The sequence below is a fragment of the Aulostomus chinensis genome, chromosome 5 (assembly GCF_037954235.1).
Source record: "Aulostomus chinensis isolate RoL2024-O1b breed Wild chromosome 5, RoL_Achi_v1.0, whole genome shotgun sequence".
NCBI classification, from domain to species: domain Eukaryota; kingdom Metazoa; phylum Chordata; class Actinopteri; order Syngnathiformes; family Aulostomidae; genus Aulostomus; species Aulostomus chinensis.
In genome coordinates this window covers 25,908,817-25,927,068 of record NC_141324.1, presented here as the reverse complement: position 1 = coordinate 25,927,068, position 18,252 = coordinate 25,908,817, and the positions used below count along the sequence as shown (strand labels likewise).

Here is an 18,252-nt window from a genome sequence, read left to right as displayed (position 1 = left end):
TATTGTATACATAATAAGGCTTTTGATGAACAATTTTTTTTCCAGTTATGTTGGAAGTATGTACAATTCGTGCAATAAAAAACAAAAGACAGTGCTCTTGACGTTTTTATTTTGGTGTCGTCTTTGTTGAAACTTTCAAATGTACCTGTGACTTTGGAACAAAGTATGTGGTACAGCAGTATTTGCTTTTATCATGACAGATGTACAGTACTTATACATAAGTCCATATTCACTCAAATTCTTCAACTTAATACCATATATTGCAATAGTTTGATTTATAAATACAAGCTTAATTTATTGGCAGAAGATTCTGAAAGTAACAAGTGTGTCAGTATGAGGCATGAACGGAGCCAGGATGCTCCGGGACTCACTGCTGTTCTTAAATTAAGAAACTTTGCGAGGTTTACTTTAATGTTTTTATTCAACAGGTTCAAACTCTGCATGTTAGCAGGAACTCATCTCTCACTTTATCAGAAACACACGCACTAAGTCACGTATGAATTCTGCCATCAAGTTGTTGTGTAGTTGTTACTAAGATAAATGCTGATATTTAGTATCGGAGGTAATGGGGTTTGTTATATTGAGGTCACCCCCCATTTATTTTACACACAAGTGAAGCATAAGAGACTCGTTGAACACACTCCAGTTCACCTCTGTGACACCGCTACTTAAGCAGCTGAGTGCATGAGTGAAATTAAAGGCTTCAGAAATGCAGAGATGTCTCGTCCACGTGCACGATATGAAGTGGTCAGTGAGAGAATATGAACACACGCACGCACGCGCACACACACACACTAAGTAGCAACATCCTTGATGACAGCTTCCTTTCACATAAGCTTGACACCCCAAAAAAATCCCAAGTGCGTACAAATAAATCTTTAAAACTGCAAATGTGATGCTGGTTTATTGATGCTGTGCCAGCGTGTCTCCTAGCATTTCTGCTCACCGCTCTGAATATTTACCCACAGTAAATCAATGGAGGACTCTGAAATTGCAGGGAAAGAACTCAAGAACAAAGAAAACTAAGTATGTTTTCACGTTTATGAATCCGGTGCACGTCCACTGAGTCGCGCAGCCGTTTTAAGTCTTTGAAAAGCATCAGGTGATCGTCGCTGTCAGCCCCTGACAACCCGGTCCAGCTGGATTTGGCCACCTCGTGTGGGAATGTGATCGAGCTAATCAAACACCAAGCTGCCTCTACAAGTACAGTCATAAATATTCAAAGAGGCACAATCATGGGCTTTCACACGTTTCCTCACTGAAGCTGCCGCATGTGCAAACACACACGTATTGTGCTGATTAGAACGTGTACACACAACTGTTATTCCTTGTACTCCAGGAACTGCTGCAGTCTTTTGCGGTGCTCTGCAGACATCTCAACAGCACTGAGGATTGAAATTTTTTTTTTTTTTAGTAAAAATATGTATCTTTCTCCAGATTTGAAGTGAATCATACCCAGACTTACTTTAAGTGATCTCCAAACGTGGTCGTTATCCTGTAGATGGCGGTCTTGAGTGTGGCTCTGAGAGCAAAGCGGAGCGTCTTGTAAGCAGAGTCTCCCATGCTGCTGGTGGACCTGACAGGCTTACTGGAGGCGTGAGGCAGCTTGAAATGTCGATCTACAGCCTGCAGATGAGCACACACGCGGCAGTCATGCCCTCTATCACACACGCTCAATGAAAAGTGAACACTGGAATCATCTGGATGGGGCTGAATTATTGCAGGGCTGTTGTATTATAGGATACTGGCAATCAAATGGACATTATATAATAGCCCTTCTCCACAAATCAGTGTTTTTCTTACTCTCAAACAAGGACATGGAGATTATTTGAAAGTGGCCAGGTGGGTAAATTGTCCCTGCTGCTACGAGCAGTGGCAAACTATAGGACACGGGTCAGCTTACCTCCTGTAAAGCCAGCATATAACTGAGAATGCTGGGTAATGAAGTCTGCACAACACCATACTGATCCTCTGAGAAGGAAGCTTGAACAAGGTAAGACAGGCCTGCATGGAGGAGATTAGAGCACAAAGTCAAGCACAGAGCATAATCATGATTAAAATCACAACTTTTCATCACTGAAACTCCTTGACTTTGGAAACTTGATGCTTGCTTGTTGCTGCTTCACCAGACTCCTTGGGACAACAGAATTTCTAGCAGCTGAACCGATTTGGCCCTCCTTGTTGACCAAAGCTAAGTTGAACGTGCTGCAGCCTGGCCACGAGCTTGGCCTTTTTAGTCAGACCAAAGACACCACTGAGTGAAGAATGTAACAATCACATTTTCATGCTCATTGCAAGTCAGAATCATAATCAAACCTTTGCTTGTCTGCCCTGACCTCATGCATTTCACATTAAATAGTAACATTCTCATTTCATGGTACTGAAGTCTTCTTACCCTCTAGAGCCCAAATTTGAGCCTGGCTCTCTGCAAACAGAGCTTCACTGGAGGCTTCTGGGAGCTGTGAAAGACATCGTTAGCTAGCAGGAGTTCTCTCCTCAACAGACAGATGAGCACTGATGTGTTAGTGATACTAGTGATACCCAGCTAGTAGTGAGTGGACCCACTATGCATGCAGGAGTACAGAAGACAGAAAAGCAAGCTAGCTTCTACACAACAGTCAGTCCTGCTAAAGCCAGTTTAATGTCCCTCGCTGTGTTCACAAGCACGTGCAGGCCACACATCCTCCTCACCTTGTTAAACAAATACATGACCAGCACCCGTTTGGCCAAGAAACCTTTAACCTGAATGGGGAAAAAAAATAAGAGTGAAAGCTGCAATCAAAACTTTGCAATAAAATTTATCACAAAGGAAGAAACAAAGAAGTCTTTTAACCTTGCTAGAACTCTGCTCACTTCATCCTAACAAAGGCAGCCAATGTGACTTTGTACTGATTACACACACACACACCCTTGGTTTTTGTTCAGGACTCGACCCTACTTTCAGTCACCCCCCCTCCTCTGACAAGCACATTTCCTCCCTGCTGGCAGCACATGAACTGACTGATGTCACGGAGCTCTAATGAGGAAAGCAGAACAAAGAATTTGCTGAGCTGATGGAGCTCTGGCCGTCGTCTCACCTGCTCAGATGCTGTGGAAAGTAGCATGGCCGTTTTATTGTTGGTTTTGGAAAATGACAAAAATCTAGCAAAGCAAACTTGTCTGTATGACCCTCATGTTCGCCCAGCACAAATACCCTTTCTGAAAATCCTCAGGTCAGACGTGCAATCCCAGACAGAATAACAGAACCCGATCTGTACCTGATCTTTCCTGTTCTGGAGAAATTGAGCCACAAGACTCGGCTTGGAGGGTTCCTGCTTGGGGCCGGGAACTGTGGCGGGGGACAGCAGGGGACTTCCATTGGTCTGTGACTCTGCATCGACACACACAAGCTGCATCAGCGACAAGAATCTTGAAGAATACTGGAATCTCAAGATGGTTGGAAATGTATCCCCTCATCTTCCATTAGTCTCCCGTCACCTGAAGACGTGGACCACAACTTGGGTGCCCTCCTCATGATGTGCGGGCTCTGGATGGTGCCGTGCCACGGTGAGCACTGTTCTACTAGAGAAGTGAGACGTCTCAAGCCAGGAGAGGAGAAGGGGCTGTTTAAGTCCGGGGGGCTGAACGGCGCGGTCAGAGGACTGTAAGGGCCTCCAACAACAGAGCGGGTGAAGACAGAATTTGGCGTTTTCAACGGAAAACTGGGTCTCGGGCTCATCAGTTCCTCTGCGCCTGAGGACACTTAAATTTTAAAAGAGAAAGGAAAAGAAAGGCAGGTGATCAACAATGTAAACATGCTTTGATTCCCTTTTATAGTCAATGGAACATGTCACCATTTTAACTCCATACGATAATATGACCAGGTACTTCACGAGAACCAAGTCCTCGTAATCGTCCCAGGAGACAATCATCATCGCAGGCAACCCACTGGTGTGCAGCTGTATACCTGAGGTCTCTGATGACGACTTCCTTTCACCTCCTGCCGACAGGGACTTTGCTCTGCCGTTGGTTGCTATGGTGTCGTGGTAGTTGATGAGTTTCTGGGTCAACTCTGTCAGCAGCAACAAACATGCCTTGCTGATGGCGTTCCAGTTATGAGGATGACCGCCTACAACAGAGTACAAAAAATAAATACATAAATGCACATTTTCATTTTATACTCCTTAAAAAGCCCTTTGTGAAATAAAGTTTGATAATTAAAGAAAAAGGAAGCACAGTGCAGACAACGGACCTGGCTGACTGAGAGTGAAAACCTCCGAACGTTGCAATGGAGAGTGTTGAGACAGCTGAGCCAAGTCCTGCAGGGCTAGAAACTGAGGTTTGGGGAAAGACGAGTCAAAATCCAAACTTGAATCACTCACTAAGCACACATACACACATACACACAGGGAGCAACTTGGGCAAAAAATTAAGACGGAATGATTTATGCACCTTCAATATCATCGGCTGCTTGTCAGAAAGAACCTTTGGGAGACACTGGTGGACATCCTCTATCAAAGATGCTTGGACAGGAAAATTGTATCCCTGCAGACAACAGAAAATATTAATACAATCACCTTTGGGTCGGGGCCTGTAAGTGTAATTCTATTAGGTATTAATATGTCAGAAAGCTATAAAAATCTCTCATGAGGTTTAATGCTGTTTAATACAATGACAATGCTGCCCTCTAGTGCCTGAAAATAATCAACAGAATTTGTCTTCGCCTTGAAATGTAATATTCCACTTTAATGCCAATCATAAAACAGGTAAGTCTAACGTGATAAAAAAAAGACAAAAGACAATTGGAACATTTGTGGGTATACGTACCTCAGTTACAAATATCCTAAAGAGCAGCAGCGTGATGTACCACGTGAAAAGGAGGAAGATGGCGCTGATCCACAGGTGGTAGAGCAGAGACAAGTCCAGCAGTCCAGTGATGGTGTCCAGGGGATGGGCAGAGCTGGATGAACAGATGAGGAACGAATGAATCACTTCAAGGACATTTACAAATCTGCTTGTTTTGTTGTGTGTAACCCATACAGGATACTGACCTGGTCAAAGGAAGACTGAGCGTTTTACAGATCCATTCTCTTGGAATGTATCCTGTTGACATCAAAGTGGAAGACTACATTTTGTGACCTTTTGCAGAACAAGATGAGCTCTGTTGTGTCATTTAGAAGGAGAGGAAACATACCCAAAAAGAAATAGGCAACAATGAAATTCCTGACAAAGTAAAGTGCTTGAGTGGCGCTGCACTTGACCACCAGAGGCAGGGAGCTTTTAAAGCGGAGGTACTTGTATTGCTGGGAGGGGGGAAAAAAAAGTCAGTGGGTGAAGATCAGCACTGATCTACTCTTCCAGTCAAACAGCGATGACTGAACTGGGTTCATTCAAATAACTGAGGGTCAAGAGACCTGCTTTTGTGTTGAGATAAAACAACAAAGGAACAGATGAACTCAGAGCTTTTTAAAAGGCTCACAGCCAGCAATAGGGCTTGAATGATGAATAAGCTCGTATCACATACCTGGACTGGGTGGAAAGACACATAGTTCATGTTGTGGACAACGCCGTGTAGATTGTGAGAAAAGCCGACAAAACCTCCAGCCAACACGAGGACGAGGTGATACTCATTCAGACACATCTGAGGGGAACTGGCAGTGTCGGGAACCAATTAGGTAGCTGCAGTGCCGGCAGTTCCACTTGATAATGTGTGCAACGGGCACTTACCCTTCACTCTCGGGGCACGGATATCCGATCATCTCATATCTGCCCCCGATGGTGACAGCAGTGCACCAGGCTACAATTACTCCCATGACACAGTAGATCAGAGAGTTGGCCAGCTGATGAGGGTGGAGCAGCTGAACCAAGAGGGCGATTTTGGAACACGCGATAGTCGGGGTGACTGAGGAGAAATAGAAACAGATGGCCGGGACTGAACATGACACATAGGAGCGTCATGGGTAGATTTTGCTGCAATGACAAACTATTTGATATCTTTGCCATTTCTCAAGGTGAAATACCAGAACTGTCCTGGTATCGTTTCACTAATACAACAATTCTTGGCTTCCCCCCCTCTCATTTATTATAAGGGGTAACTATATATACAGCTGGCATTGTTCAAGCATTTATGAGGTTTCAAACTACTGATTACTCAGTTAAGCAGGGAAATGCATGACAGTCACAAATATTTAGTAATGCTTTATAAACTGTATTATATGCAACTTTTTCTCCACACTCCTGTTAGCCAAGGTTCTAAGATCTGTGTGATTTTTCTGTTGTCTATTAACAATGATTTTCAATTTTCTTCTACTCAAGCGAAAACATAGCAAATAACATATTAGTCATCTGACCACGAGACACCCTTCAAGACCAACGTGAATACACAAGATTATCAAGGAAAACATTACTTCTACTTTTGCAGCATCCTGCGACTCACCTGTATAATACTCAAGGTTCAGGAAGCCAACTACGATGATCACGCCACATAACAGGATAAAAGAGAAGATGGCACTTGCACTTGCAACAAGGGACAGACATTCTGCAGGACAAAGGCAGTGTTCAATCAGCTTTGCAGGATAATAAAAATCAAATCAGATTTCATGATGAGTGCGGTGGCTAACCTGATATGGTCTGGATGGGGTGGAGGGGACTAAATCTGCTGAGGATCACAAAAATTGTTGTGGTGGGTGGCAACAAGAGGACGGCCCAGGCAATGCTGGCTGCAGCTCTCCACCAGATCACCTTAACAGTGCAGTTAACAGTTGTTAGGCTTTAACACTTATAAATATTCTATTTTTGGGTTGTTGTTTTTTTTAGGTTAGATCACAAAACATGTGAAAAGTTAGATGAAAGGTGCTGTATGTTAGGCAATCCAAAAGAGGGCTTATTTCCTTTATAATACTCTCCTCATATCACTCATTTTTATTAACATGTTGCAAACCTGCATACCCCAAATCTCTGTCTAATGACAAAAGGGTATTTTGTGAGTATTTCTAATCCAATGGGCACTTTGCCAAAATTTTACAGGAATCTTCAAGAGTTAAATGGCATTACGTTTAAAACAGAGTACATTTGCACTTGATAAATTTCACATTTCGAATGGTATTAAACAATTACTGTTTTATTGGGGGTTTTTTTTACAACGCCGAATATGACTTCATAACAGCTAAGTTATTTGTGTTATGAGCGGGTAGGTAATTTTCACTTATTCCTATCAATTTCTTCAAAGGAGTAATTCAACTTTACATGCAAATAAAAACTACATCATTTACTTTCTTAGGATGTTGCGTCCTTGCCCTGTAAAAGGTTTCTTTATTGTATTTCCCACAGTCGTTAACTCTGAGACAATGGTAGCGCACACAAGCTAGCATAAACAGTTAACGTTAGGCTGCACGATAGGAAACGTTAACTCCCAGAAATCTTCCTTTAGGTTCAGAGAAACGGACTACAAAAAAACTAAGAAGACTCACCTTACTAATAAACCAACATCTTCGCTCTGCCGAAAACATGTTGTAACTTGAGTTTGTTTCTTCGGCTCCCCTGCTGTCAAACTATTTTCTCCTCAGATTCCCATATCGCGCCACATGCATTCAAAGGACCCCGGAAGGACCCTTCTTAATAGTCGTCCATCTTCCTGCCTGCGCTCTTAACTATGAGTTAAACTTTTGTTTTTCAGCAGAAACAGCTTAAAAATAACTGGGTTTTTTTGTTTGTTTGTTTTTACATATAATAATTTTTTGTATGAAATGTTGATTGTATCAGTATGATAAGTACTATCATAACATTGGTCACTGGATTATTTTATACAAGCCTAAAAACAACAACAACAACTAAAAGAAACAGACCAGCCAAAGCTCAAGCTCTGTGGTTTGAATTGTACTTCGATTCACTCATTCGTGTCAGTTACAAATATATTTCGCGTAAGTCCAATAACCATGGCCAATGTCTATGCTGTTCGTTCTCAATACAAAGTGTTAGAGCTGACAGTCAGGGAGGTCAGTTCTCAATCCCTTTTGTTGTGTCATGCATGAAAGCCTTCTTGTCCTGATGATATCCGTTTTCATATGGAGAAAAACTATGTTTATCCATAACAGTATTTTTGGCATTTTCCCGAGAGAATGGCTTAGTCTCGAATGCAGTGACCGGAAGCTTCTGGGATGAACTGATGGACATCTCAGTCTGAATTGCTTTATGGACAATTGGTTTCTGTCCAGATTTCAGGGAAATTGCTGGGAGGGCGAGTTGCTCCCTCTGGACCTTCTTGTCCTCCCACAGCTTCAACAGACGCCGCTGATTATTTGTCATATCTTTGAGATTTTGCTGCAATGACTGCACCTGATCTTCCAGGAGTGTTTTAGAGGTGACCGTGTTTGCCAACTCGGATGTCAAATCATCAATGGTCAGGCTCAGCTTCCCCGCCTTCTCCACCAGGGAACTGCACTCACGTTCCTTGTCAAACAAATCATTAATTATGTCCTTTGTGGTCTTTCCGTTGAACTTAGGGTTGCACTCGAGTCCAATCTCTGTGCGAAGAGCCTTCACTTGTTTCCTCAGCTCCTTGTTGTCCACGGTCAAGGTCTTCAGTTTCTGTTTCAGAGATTCCGTTGATCGCAATCTTGACTCATACTGTCTGAGTTTTTCTCTGAGAAGACCCTCTCTGTGGATGGCATCGTCTCTGTCCTTCCTGCATTTCTCCAAAAGTTTTAAGGTCTCAAATTTGGACACTTTTTCACCTCTGCCATTTGAGGTGGCCATCCTTGATACAGTTTTCAGTTCAGAATAAATATATATACATACACATTAAAAAAAAAGGAAAATCTACAAACCCATTTCCATTTTAGGAGTTAATTACAAGCTATTTAAGTCCCTGAGTATAGTGTTGGTAAATCCACTACACGAGTGTGAGCAGCTCCCTGCACGCCTCAGACTGAGACAGGTGACATTCCCCTACCAGGGTTATCTGTTTGACAGGCAGCTCCTGTGTAACTCAAAGCTGGGGCTAGAATGACCATTAATTAGGGCGCCACCTTTCCTTTGACACAGTTTCAAGTGACACAATTTCTTTCTATTTCAGTCATTAATCTAAAAACTTGGCCTTCACAGGGAATATCAAACAGGCTTGAGAGGAGCCATGTAAGGTGCTGTCCACAAGCTTCGGTTCAGAAACCGGCTACACATCTGAGTGACATTTTCCACTCCGGATGATCCGTGCATCCAAACAATGACACCATAGATTCTGCTTCTTTCGTCGGACCGAGACAGTTAAGATGGATGAGCTGGAAAAACAGTAGCAGCAGCCAAATGTCCACATTTAGTTAGACGCTCTTAGAAATGTTGAAGTTTATACCTATTAGTTTCAACCTCTAAATTATTTAAAATGCCAAACTGTTAAAATGTACTGTCAGCCTTCAATGCCTCCAAGGGCTAAAGGAGAGTCATGTTGCCTACACGTGCAGCTGGATTTAAAACAAAAGCATCTACTAATATTTTAAGTGTTCTTCTGATGCAAATATCCCGTCACGTAACCTTGTTGTCAGGGCTGTGGAATTAAAGTGTTTTCACATATGGAAAACATCCCATCTAGCAAACACAGTTGTACAGATGTTCAAAAATATATATTTTATCGAACATTTAACGATGATTTATGGTTGCGAAGTTTTTAAATAATATTCCTATAATGTTGACATTTACTTGGACAATACATCGAACTGCAACATTCTTACAAAGATGTTACTGAACATTTGCTCTATAATCTGTTGCAGCAAACATTTTAGATATGAATATTTTTATTTCTTTTCCCAACATTTACAAAGAACATTCTGGGATTACATTTGAAAATTCCGGCCAAAAACACCAACAGAGCATTGCATATAAAATATTCAGTCAGGTAAAAAAAATCCTGACATGTTAATACAATAGAAGCACTGTTTGGCATATTGTTTTGCAAATCTTTTTATTTTGATAAAAAAAAGGCTCATCTATAAGCTTTTGAAGGATGTTTACCAATGTTAAGGAATATTACCACATTCATTCATAACGTACTGACAGCAAGTTGATGTTTTTTTTATAATTAATAACACAGGATCCCCCCGGGATTTTTTTTTTTAAACTTAATTTATTCATTAAGAAATTACAATTTAAATACCATACATTTTGTCAATCGAGACAAAAAATGAGTCACTGGAGAAGGAAATCCTTTGAGGCATTTAAGATCATCTTTTACCATTAGTTTAGTTCGAAGAATACAAAATAGCTGTAAATACATAAGAAGTCTTTCAATACAGAAAATTCTGTACACAATGTATAAAAACCAAATCCCTTAACTGGAATATAAAACAACTGCATCTATCAAAATGCATTTGACACCACAACCATGAGCGCAAAGAGTGGGTATCTAAATAGAAAACGGGTATAAAGCAGGAAACTGCAGTACTAAACAAGGTCTTGTGACACCGTGACCCCACTTGTCTTTATGAAAGTTTAGAACCCATCCCATTAGAAATAATATACTTGCTACTAGGGTTCATTTTCAGAGGTCACGCAGTTGAACCAATCATACAACCACATTAGGTTTTAAGCCAGAAATATCCAAGCGCAGGTGAAATCCAAACGACCCATGACTTCATCACCACAGCAACCCGATTCTCTCTAATAAGGCAACAGGAGAACCTGCAATTTAAAAAAGAAGAAACACTTTGGGAAGGAGAAATCATGTACAGGAAGTCCGGTGTCAGATGTTCTTAACTAATGGGATGAAAAAGCATGGACTCAAGCCAAAGCCGCTGAAATAGGTCAAGAATTTCGATTGGCTCCTAAAGAACTGGGGAAACACGACTACCATGCAGCAGGTCATTCCCGGGATTTTATGATGGGGTCATGTTTTTGTTTACCTCCAGACAATGTCAGGCCTTCATTGTCGGCATTGCTTTGATCACCTCTGCTGGAGCCCCATGTTCCGTTAGTATGATGTTTTCTGGCTTGCTGAAGAAATACGCCTGAAGAACAAATACATGTCACCGAACTGCTTCAGCCGGAGTGTCCGTGAGCAAGTGTGCAGCACATGTTGAGTATTAGGGGAGAGAATGCAGCATTCAAACAGACCATTCATCTTGGTCAGCCTTCAGACGCAGGCTTACTCTGTAGACTAATTACATGAATGTGACCAGTCATACGATACCCTTGTGGACCGGACAGCATTAACAGGAAGAAGTGGCGTTCTCACACGAGTTAGAAAAGGCTGTCACAGTTTCCAATGAAGACAGTCGCCCGAGGAAGGAATTAACGTCACGCTATCAGGTAATCATTTCTCAGAAACACGCCAGGAGACACACGCAAAAATCCCCGTGCGGTGTCGTGTACTGGTCATGACTGACGGACCCGTTGGGTCAAAGCTTGGCCAGGCTACTGAGAGCACTGAGGACAAATGAGGGTGAGTCAATCATTGTTCTTATCTACACCAAGATGGACATGAACCCTGAATCTACTGGACTGGTGCAGATATGGTTTGTCAAAGCAGGACAATGAAAATGGGATCTTATTTCTCGTAACAGATCCATTTCCAGTGTCTTTGATAATTGGGAGAGAATCCTACCAGCGAAGCAAATCAAGTAGAGAGCACAGTTACCTTACAACCAACAGCCAGCAGGATGTTGAGCACCACGATGGTGGACATGGCTGCTATGATGACCCTGGGGTGGTCGTCTCTGACTGCAGGTAAGAGAGTGATCACCAGAACAGAGCCAGACAGGCAGAGCGCCACCATGATGGAGCACCACCTCAACCACTCGAACGGGATAATCCAAAGGATCTTAAACGGAAGACAAAAAATCTATGACAAGACATCGTTATGAATATGCTCACAGTTCAAGGGAATGTTTTACATTACACGACGCTGAGTCAACACAATCCTGGATAAGTTCATATGAAATTTGCTAAGTTGATATCTTTATGATGTAACAGCTTCTGGTTGCTTCTTCACTGTATAAATGAAGCGCTGCCTTAGCTTTGTCCTTGTCGGTGTCATTGTCAAGCTTAAAATACAGTTATACAGTGTTACCTTTTTTAATTCAACCACTGGGTCCTTTACATTGGTACCAATACTGGAATTTTGGGGCTGTTACACCAACAGATACATACGATACAGATACAGATAAATAAAAGTGCCAATGTTGTATGTCTTATTCACAAGACAACTCACCACTGCAGGTACGTAAATTGAAAGGGAATATCCGTAGACGCAGACAATCTCCATGAAGGAATATGACACCAAGTTCATTATCTTGTTATTTCTCCAGAGCAGGAAACTCCAAAAGCCAAGAGGCACTAACCAAGCGTAGCTGAAGATCGCTGTCGCAGCTATGGTCACTGCAAAGTAATCCAGAAGAGACAAAAGTTACAAAAATGGTTCACTTTGCACCACGTGAACCACAAAGAGTAAGGACATGTACCTTTACTGAACTCTGGAGTATATGTATAGTTTGGTTTGCCAAGGTGCACCAGAAAGTTGGAAATATTTCCGCTGATGGCTATGGCAAACACAAGAGTTGTGCAAATCCAGAACGGCCCTGAAAGGAAAAAAATAAAGAAATATTACAAGTTATCTTTATTAAAAAAAAAAACCCTTTCATTAGAAATGCTACACAACTAAGCTACAGCACAGAACAGAAAACCCAAGTGTGAATTTGCCATTTCCACTCCAACAACAACTCGTGAACGTAAACTTTTCAAAATACGAACCGTAGAGATCAGGATTTCTGCGAAGGTAAACGTGAATGAAGTTCTTTCCAGGCCATGGCAGCACTGATCCAATGATTCTCTCCTTCACCTGACAGAATATTTAAAAAGCAGCACATAGTCAGGCTCCAACTGTGTCATTTAAAAAATGCATGATTACATTAAAAACTCTCATGCAGTTCAATGTTATTAAAAAAAAAAAGTGGTGAATATATTACGTGATGGGTCTCGACGTCAAAAAACTTTTGGTAGTACTCAAATGTCCAGAACGGGGTGCTTCTCCTTTGCCCAGAAAGAAGCTTTAATTAAAAAAAAAAAAAAAAAAAGGGAAAATGAAGAAAACATATCAGAAAACTATGAATATTTACAGCAACAATATTTGAAGGCTAAAACAAAAATTAAAAGTTGCAGGATCTAAGACAATGGCATTTCTTGTCCTGACCTCTGCTTGGTCGTCGTTGCCACGCGGGTCTTCATCATCACCATCAGGGCTGAACCCAGCAGCATTTCTCTGCTTCTGAGGGCCGGTGGAATCATCTTCAATGCGAATGGTGGTGGCATCTCTATTGGTTTCCATCAGACTTCCATCTTCATCAAACTCTGATGTCATGACAGGAACAAATACAACATTTTAGCAAGATATTATGAAATATGAATATGAAATAGCTGTATAAAGTATCCATCGTCATCTTATTCCTACATATTAAGGGTTGCGGGGGGGGGCTGGAGCCTATCCCGGCGTCAACGGGCGAGAGGCGGGGTACACCCTGGACAGGTCGCCAGTCCATCGCAGGGCCAACATAGAGAGACGAACAACCATTCACACTCATATTCATACCTACGGTCAATTTAGAGTATCAATCAGCCTAGTCCCCAATTGCATGTTTTTGGACTGTGGGAGGAAGCTGGAGTACCGGAGAGAACCCACGCAGACACGGGGAGAACCTACAAACTCCACACAGAAAGATCCCGTGCCCGAGCCGGGACTCGAAGCCGGAACCTTCTTGCTGTGAGGCCACAGTGCTAACCACTGCACCACCGTGCAGCCCTGTATAAAGTATCGAATATAAAAAATCTAGATATCTTTTGTTTTTAATGTACAAAAGAAAGCCTACCTTGGAACTGAAAGGGATCCTTTGATGATGCCATAGTTATAAAGTACTGTCAATAACCAGTCTGACGGGAATTTACAGGCTTGTATGCGTTACAGAGAAGCAACAACCTGTTCTTTTGTAAAGCTGAAAGAAAATGAGAAGAATAACATTTAAGATATAATGTTGTATCAGGACGTTATTACCAGATAAAGCGTTGCAAACTAAGAACAATACAAGACAGCACAACGGTACAAGTTAGCTAATATTACTAAGTTAGTTAGCAAGTCTCCTCTAAAACGCTCATCAACAACTGGAAATATTGACGGTACAACATAAAATAAAAAGAAGAATCAGCGACATCCTAAATTGTATGACAAAAAGCATATATTTGATCAAACAGTCATACTTACTACCAAATACACATCCAAATCATGACACTGCTCTGAGTTGTGTTGGCATTCTCTGGACCAGGACGTCCTGGTCATGTAAACATAATTACTTCCGGTGAGGGTTTCAAAATAAAGGATAAAAGTTTTGTTTTAACAGCCACCTTTACCAGTCATGCTGTAATATGTTAGCAGTTGCGGCTGTATATGTCTACGTACAATAAACAAGAGCTATCTGTTTGGACATTTCAGTTTCTGGGCATCTTAAAATCAATATCCTTCAGACATGGGCTTTTATTTTGATGCTGACAAAAAATCGTAGCTATGCTAACTTGCTTCGTTGGCTGCCACAAGGAATTCGAAACACTTGACAAATTACTCTGAAGCAATAATTACAATGGCTCGGATGGCGAGAAATACAATTTAAGAGACGACAAATAATGGATTAGTTTTGTGCATTTCTTTTTTGTAGCGGATTTAGGAAACTCAACAAGCTAGCACCATTTGCTAGCAAGTAGACAGCTACCCGTTGCTTCCGGTGATTTGCCCAGCTGCCCAGACACTCATGTATTGATAGTTTGGTAATAAGCGTCTTCAGTATGGAGAACAACACTATTTATATCCGAGAAAGAGGCAACCTTCGTCGTGTCGGTGACATTGTACTGGCTCAGCCAAGGCTGGTGTCATCCTGCCGAAGAACAAACCCGTTTGTGCTCAGAAAAGAGCACTTTATATTCACCTACAATGCTGAGGGAAGTCTGAGATACACCACTAAATCCCTCTTTGATATCACTCTCTCATTCGTGGCTGATAACATTCACCATGTAGACTCTCTGGTTGGTTTCCCTGAGCAAATTGGAGACCGTCTTTTTGCAGCAGCAGAAGAAAATCGTGTCTTTTTAAACACAGACATTTCCCTAAAAGCACTCCAGTTATTCAGTGATGCTTATGGGGAAATGGTGCTTGGAGCCCTCTGTCTAAGAAATAGGTGAGTTATTGTGACACTTTATTTGCCTGCCTCCTTTTTACATTGTAAGGAAAAGACCAGGTCTTATCTTATATTTCCCTAGGTTTCCACTTCTGCATGAGAGGATGAGTGAAATTAAAACATTTCATAGTTTGAGGTGTCTGGACTTGTATGGCTGCAGACTGGGGGATGATCATGAGATCTTCCAGCATCTAACATCCAGCTCACTAACTAGGTAAGACCTGACCGTGATGGTTAAGTAATACGCCAGCTTTCTGGGGAACACGCTTATTGGCCACAGCCAGACAAGAGTACAGATACCCTGTGTATTTTAGAAAGGTCAGACCCAAAGAGACCAGCTGACTGACTGTTAGTTAGCTTAGCAATTTCTTGTGCTACGCTAACTAGCCTGCCGGTGTCTGGATCTCAGCTCCCTCAGAGACACACAGACAAGAAGATAGATACCCCTCTCTCCTTTGTCTCTGGGGAGGATGATAAACAGACGCCATTCCCAAAGAATTGGTTTGTTCCCTTAAGTCTGAAATAAGCTTTTGTCCACGATTCAGCAGATTTGACAACAGTCTTTTTTTTTTTTTCCTGCAGCCACTTGATTCAACTTTTCATCGGAGGCAACAGTCTGACAGATGTTGGCCTGCAGAGACTGACTGCACCTATTCGCATGATGAAGAAGGGACTAGACAATCTCCAGTTCCTGGAGGTTTCCTGTAGGTCATCAAACTAAAAATTTGCTAGGTGGCACAGATACCAACGTGTTCAGATTTAGAAATGTGGGAGTTGTATGCTATCACTACAATGCTAAGCTTTTGAACTCTCTTTCCAATGCAGACAACCCTATCACAGAGAGAGCTCTCAAATACCTCACATGCCTCCCCAAACTTGAAAAACTTGATGTATCCGGGACCAATTTAAAGGTAAGACAAGTGAAATTAACATTTCACTCAAGCCTGTTGGGATACAGGTATCCTAAATTGAATTTATTCCCGCAGATTGGAGCAGGTTTGAAGTCAAGAATGTGTGACCTGTTGGGGCTTATTTTTTCTGAGAAACCGCTGGATATATTTGATCACTCCAGATGCAAAACACAAGGATGGGCAGAGCAGGTAAATATCCTGCTGTTCACTACAAAAAAATCAGATTAACATTCCTTATGTAGATGTCTGTGTAGGTTCTCATTCATCCAGGTCATCGTAGATCGAAGCGAAGTAAAATCTGGTCAACTGGACGTAAGTTTATCTTGAAGACGTTTCACCTCTCATCCGAGAGGCTTCTTCAGTTCTAGTGAAGAGTGTGGAAACTCCAGCTTATAAACCTATGTGGGAGTGGTCAGTGCTATTGTGGTGGAAACGACCCTCCCGAGACTCACCTGGCCTCTCCAAACGACAGTCGTTGTGCGGTGTCAGGGAGTTTCAGGGGTGGTCGTTAGGGGGTTTCACCGACCACTCAGATGCTAATGGGCTGTGCTGGCATCAGCCGTTCCACATGGGTCTTTCAGCTGAACTCTTTGGGGAAGCTTTGAAAGGACTTGGTTGTAAATAGGTGAAAGGAAATGTCGCAGTCCACCTCCTCTGTTCAAAGATGGTTTCTCTATCCTGACGTGGATGGCTTCTTTAACTCCTCTTTCAAACCATCTGTCCTCTCTGTCGAGAATTTGGACATGGTCGTCCTGGAAGGAGTGGCTTTCCTCCTTGAGGTGGAGGAAAACCGCTGAGTCCTGTCCTCCAGAGTTGGCTCTTCTATGTTATCCGTGCACGGATCTCTACATAGGGGAAACCAAACAGCCCCTCAACAAGCGCATGGCCCAACATAGAAGAGCCAACTCTGGAGGACAGGACTCAGCGGTTTTCCTCCACCTCAAGGAGGAAAGCCACTCCTTCCAGGACGACCATGTCCAAATTCTCGACAGAGAGGACAGATGGTTTGAAAGAGGAGTTAAAGAAGCCATCCACGTCAGGATAGAGAAACCATCTTTGAACAGAGGAGGTGGACTGCGACATTTCCTTTCACCTATTTACAACCAAGTCCTTTCAAAGCTTCCCCAAAGAGTTCAGCTGAAAGACCCATGTGGAACGGCTGATGCCAGCACAGCCCATTAGCATCTGAGTGGTCGGTGAAACCCCCTAACGACCACCCCTGAAACTCCCTGACACCGCACAACGACTGTCGTTTGGAGAGGCCAGGTGAGTCTCGGGAGGGTCGTTTCCACCACAATAGCACTGACCACTCCCACATAGGTTTATAAGCTGGAGTTTCCACACTCTTCACTAGAACTGAAGAAGCCTCTCGGATGAGAGGTGAAACGTCTTCAAGATAAACTTACGTCCAGTTGACCAGATTTTACTTCGCTTCGATTCCTTATGTAGCACTTTTTGATACTTCATACATTTTGCTAATAATCATCAGGTTGTAAATCAATGGGAAACAATTGGAACACAAATGCCAAAACAGAAGAAAATTGAAGAATCCAGAATATCGGCTCTACGCTTTTGTAAGTGATCTTTCAGTCTAAATGACAGTTTCATTATAAATTCCTGTTAGATGTATTGTAATGACGTCTTACACACTCTTTTTGTTCCTTAGTTGGCAGGCAGAAGTTTGTCAGAGACGTATTGAATGCAGCACCGCTGGTATGTGAGACAGAAGAAGAGGTGAAGAGTGAAAAACTGCATTTCTACAAACCTGCAGCAAACAGTGGGAAACTGGGCCAATCCTCAACAAATCACCCGGCAAAGACTGGCTTGCATGGCGTCAAGAAACGTCAGCATCAGTCAGAAGGGTGCGACGGTTCACATCTCAGCCCTCCACCGAAGCGTGTGTCCTCGCCGACTCTTACTTCTGGTGATATTGACTTGTTGAACAGCTATTGAGGCATCTGCTCACGTGGCATTCCTCAACACGAGTGACGTGCACTTCTTAAAGAATGTTTTTATAAATAAAGCTTAGTATTTTGCACGTTTACTTGTTATTTGGTCTTGATTTCCGCTGTTGGACTGCATGACATTACTGTGTGGCACACTCTCACAGAGCTGCATGTCTCCAGAAAAGCAGCACACCTCACATGCTTCAAACATGGGCT

The 18,252-nt window shown here is 42.4% G+C and overlaps 4 protein-coding genes across 4 annotated transcripts; 1 reads left to right on the top strand and 3 right to left on the bottom strand.

Moving 5' to 3' along the window:
* Positions 1 to 81: 81 nt before the first annotated feature.
* Positions 82 to 7,603, bottom strand: ndc1 (NDC1 transmembrane nucleoporin). Its single transcript, XM_086204237.1, has 18 exons — positions 7,449 to 7,603; positions 6,600 to 6,720; positions 6,416 to 6,517; positions 5,707 to 5,881; positions 5,504 to 5,630; positions 5,174 to 5,282; positions 5,031 to 5,082; positions 4,807 to 4,939; positions 4,432 to 4,524; positions 4,232 to 4,313; positions 3,947 to 4,108; positions 3,478 to 3,741; positions 3,258 to 3,370; positions 2,692 to 2,742; positions 2,396 to 2,459; positions 1,904 to 2,004; positions 1,466 to 1,626; positions 82 to 1,385 (listed from the first exon to the last, which is right to left on the bottom strand). Exons 1-18 carry the CDS (start codon positions 7,485 to 7,487, stop codon positions 1,322 to 1,324), a joined length of 2,013 nt encoding a protein of 670 aa, XP_086060363.1. The 5' UTR covers positions 7,488 to 7,603; the 3' UTR covers positions 82 to 1,321.
* A 371-nt stretch (positions 7,604 to 7,974) lies between these two features.
* LOC147261926 (uncharacterized) lies at positions 7,975 to 8,733 on the bottom strand. The gene has a single exon (XM_086205044.1). It carries the CDS (start codon positions 8,731 to 8,733, stop codon positions 7,975 to 7,977), a length of 759 nt encoding a protein of 252 aa, XP_086061170.1.
* A 1,078-nt stretch (positions 8,734 to 9,811) lies between these two features.
* Positions 9,812 to 14,296, bottom strand: yipf1 (Yip1 domain family, member 1). The gene is made up of 10 exons (XM_086204232.1): positions 14,216 to 14,296; positions 13,827 to 13,949; positions 13,154 to 13,311; positions 12,930 to 13,010; positions 12,715 to 12,802; positions 12,426 to 12,542; positions 12,176 to 12,342; positions 11,603 to 11,785; positions 10,869 to 10,973; positions 9,812 to 10,647 (listed from the first exon to the last, which is right to left on the bottom strand). The coding sequence occupies exons 2-9, from the start codon at positions 13,858 to 13,860 to the stop codon at positions 10,881 to 10,883; spliced, it is 921 nt and encodes a 306-aa protein (XP_086060358.1). The 5' UTR covers positions 13,861 to 13,949; positions 14,216 to 14,296; the 3' UTR covers positions 9,812 to 10,647; positions 10,869 to 10,880.
* A 215-nt stretch (positions 14,297 to 14,511) lies between these two features.
* On the top strand, positions 14,512 to 18,183 carry lrrc42 (leucine rich repeat containing 42). Its single transcript, XM_086204231.1, has 7 exons — positions 14,512 to 15,179; positions 15,262 to 15,393; positions 15,762 to 15,883; positions 16,005 to 16,090; positions 16,166 to 16,279; positions 17,580 to 17,664; positions 17,757 to 18,183. The coding sequence occupies exons 1-7, from the start codon at positions 14,791 to 14,793 to the stop codon at positions 18,041 to 18,043; spliced, it is 1,215 nt and encodes a 404-aa protein (XP_086060357.1). The 5' UTR covers positions 14,512 to 14,790; the 3' UTR covers positions 18,044 to 18,183.
* Positions 18,184 to 18,252: the final 69 nt, after the last annotated feature.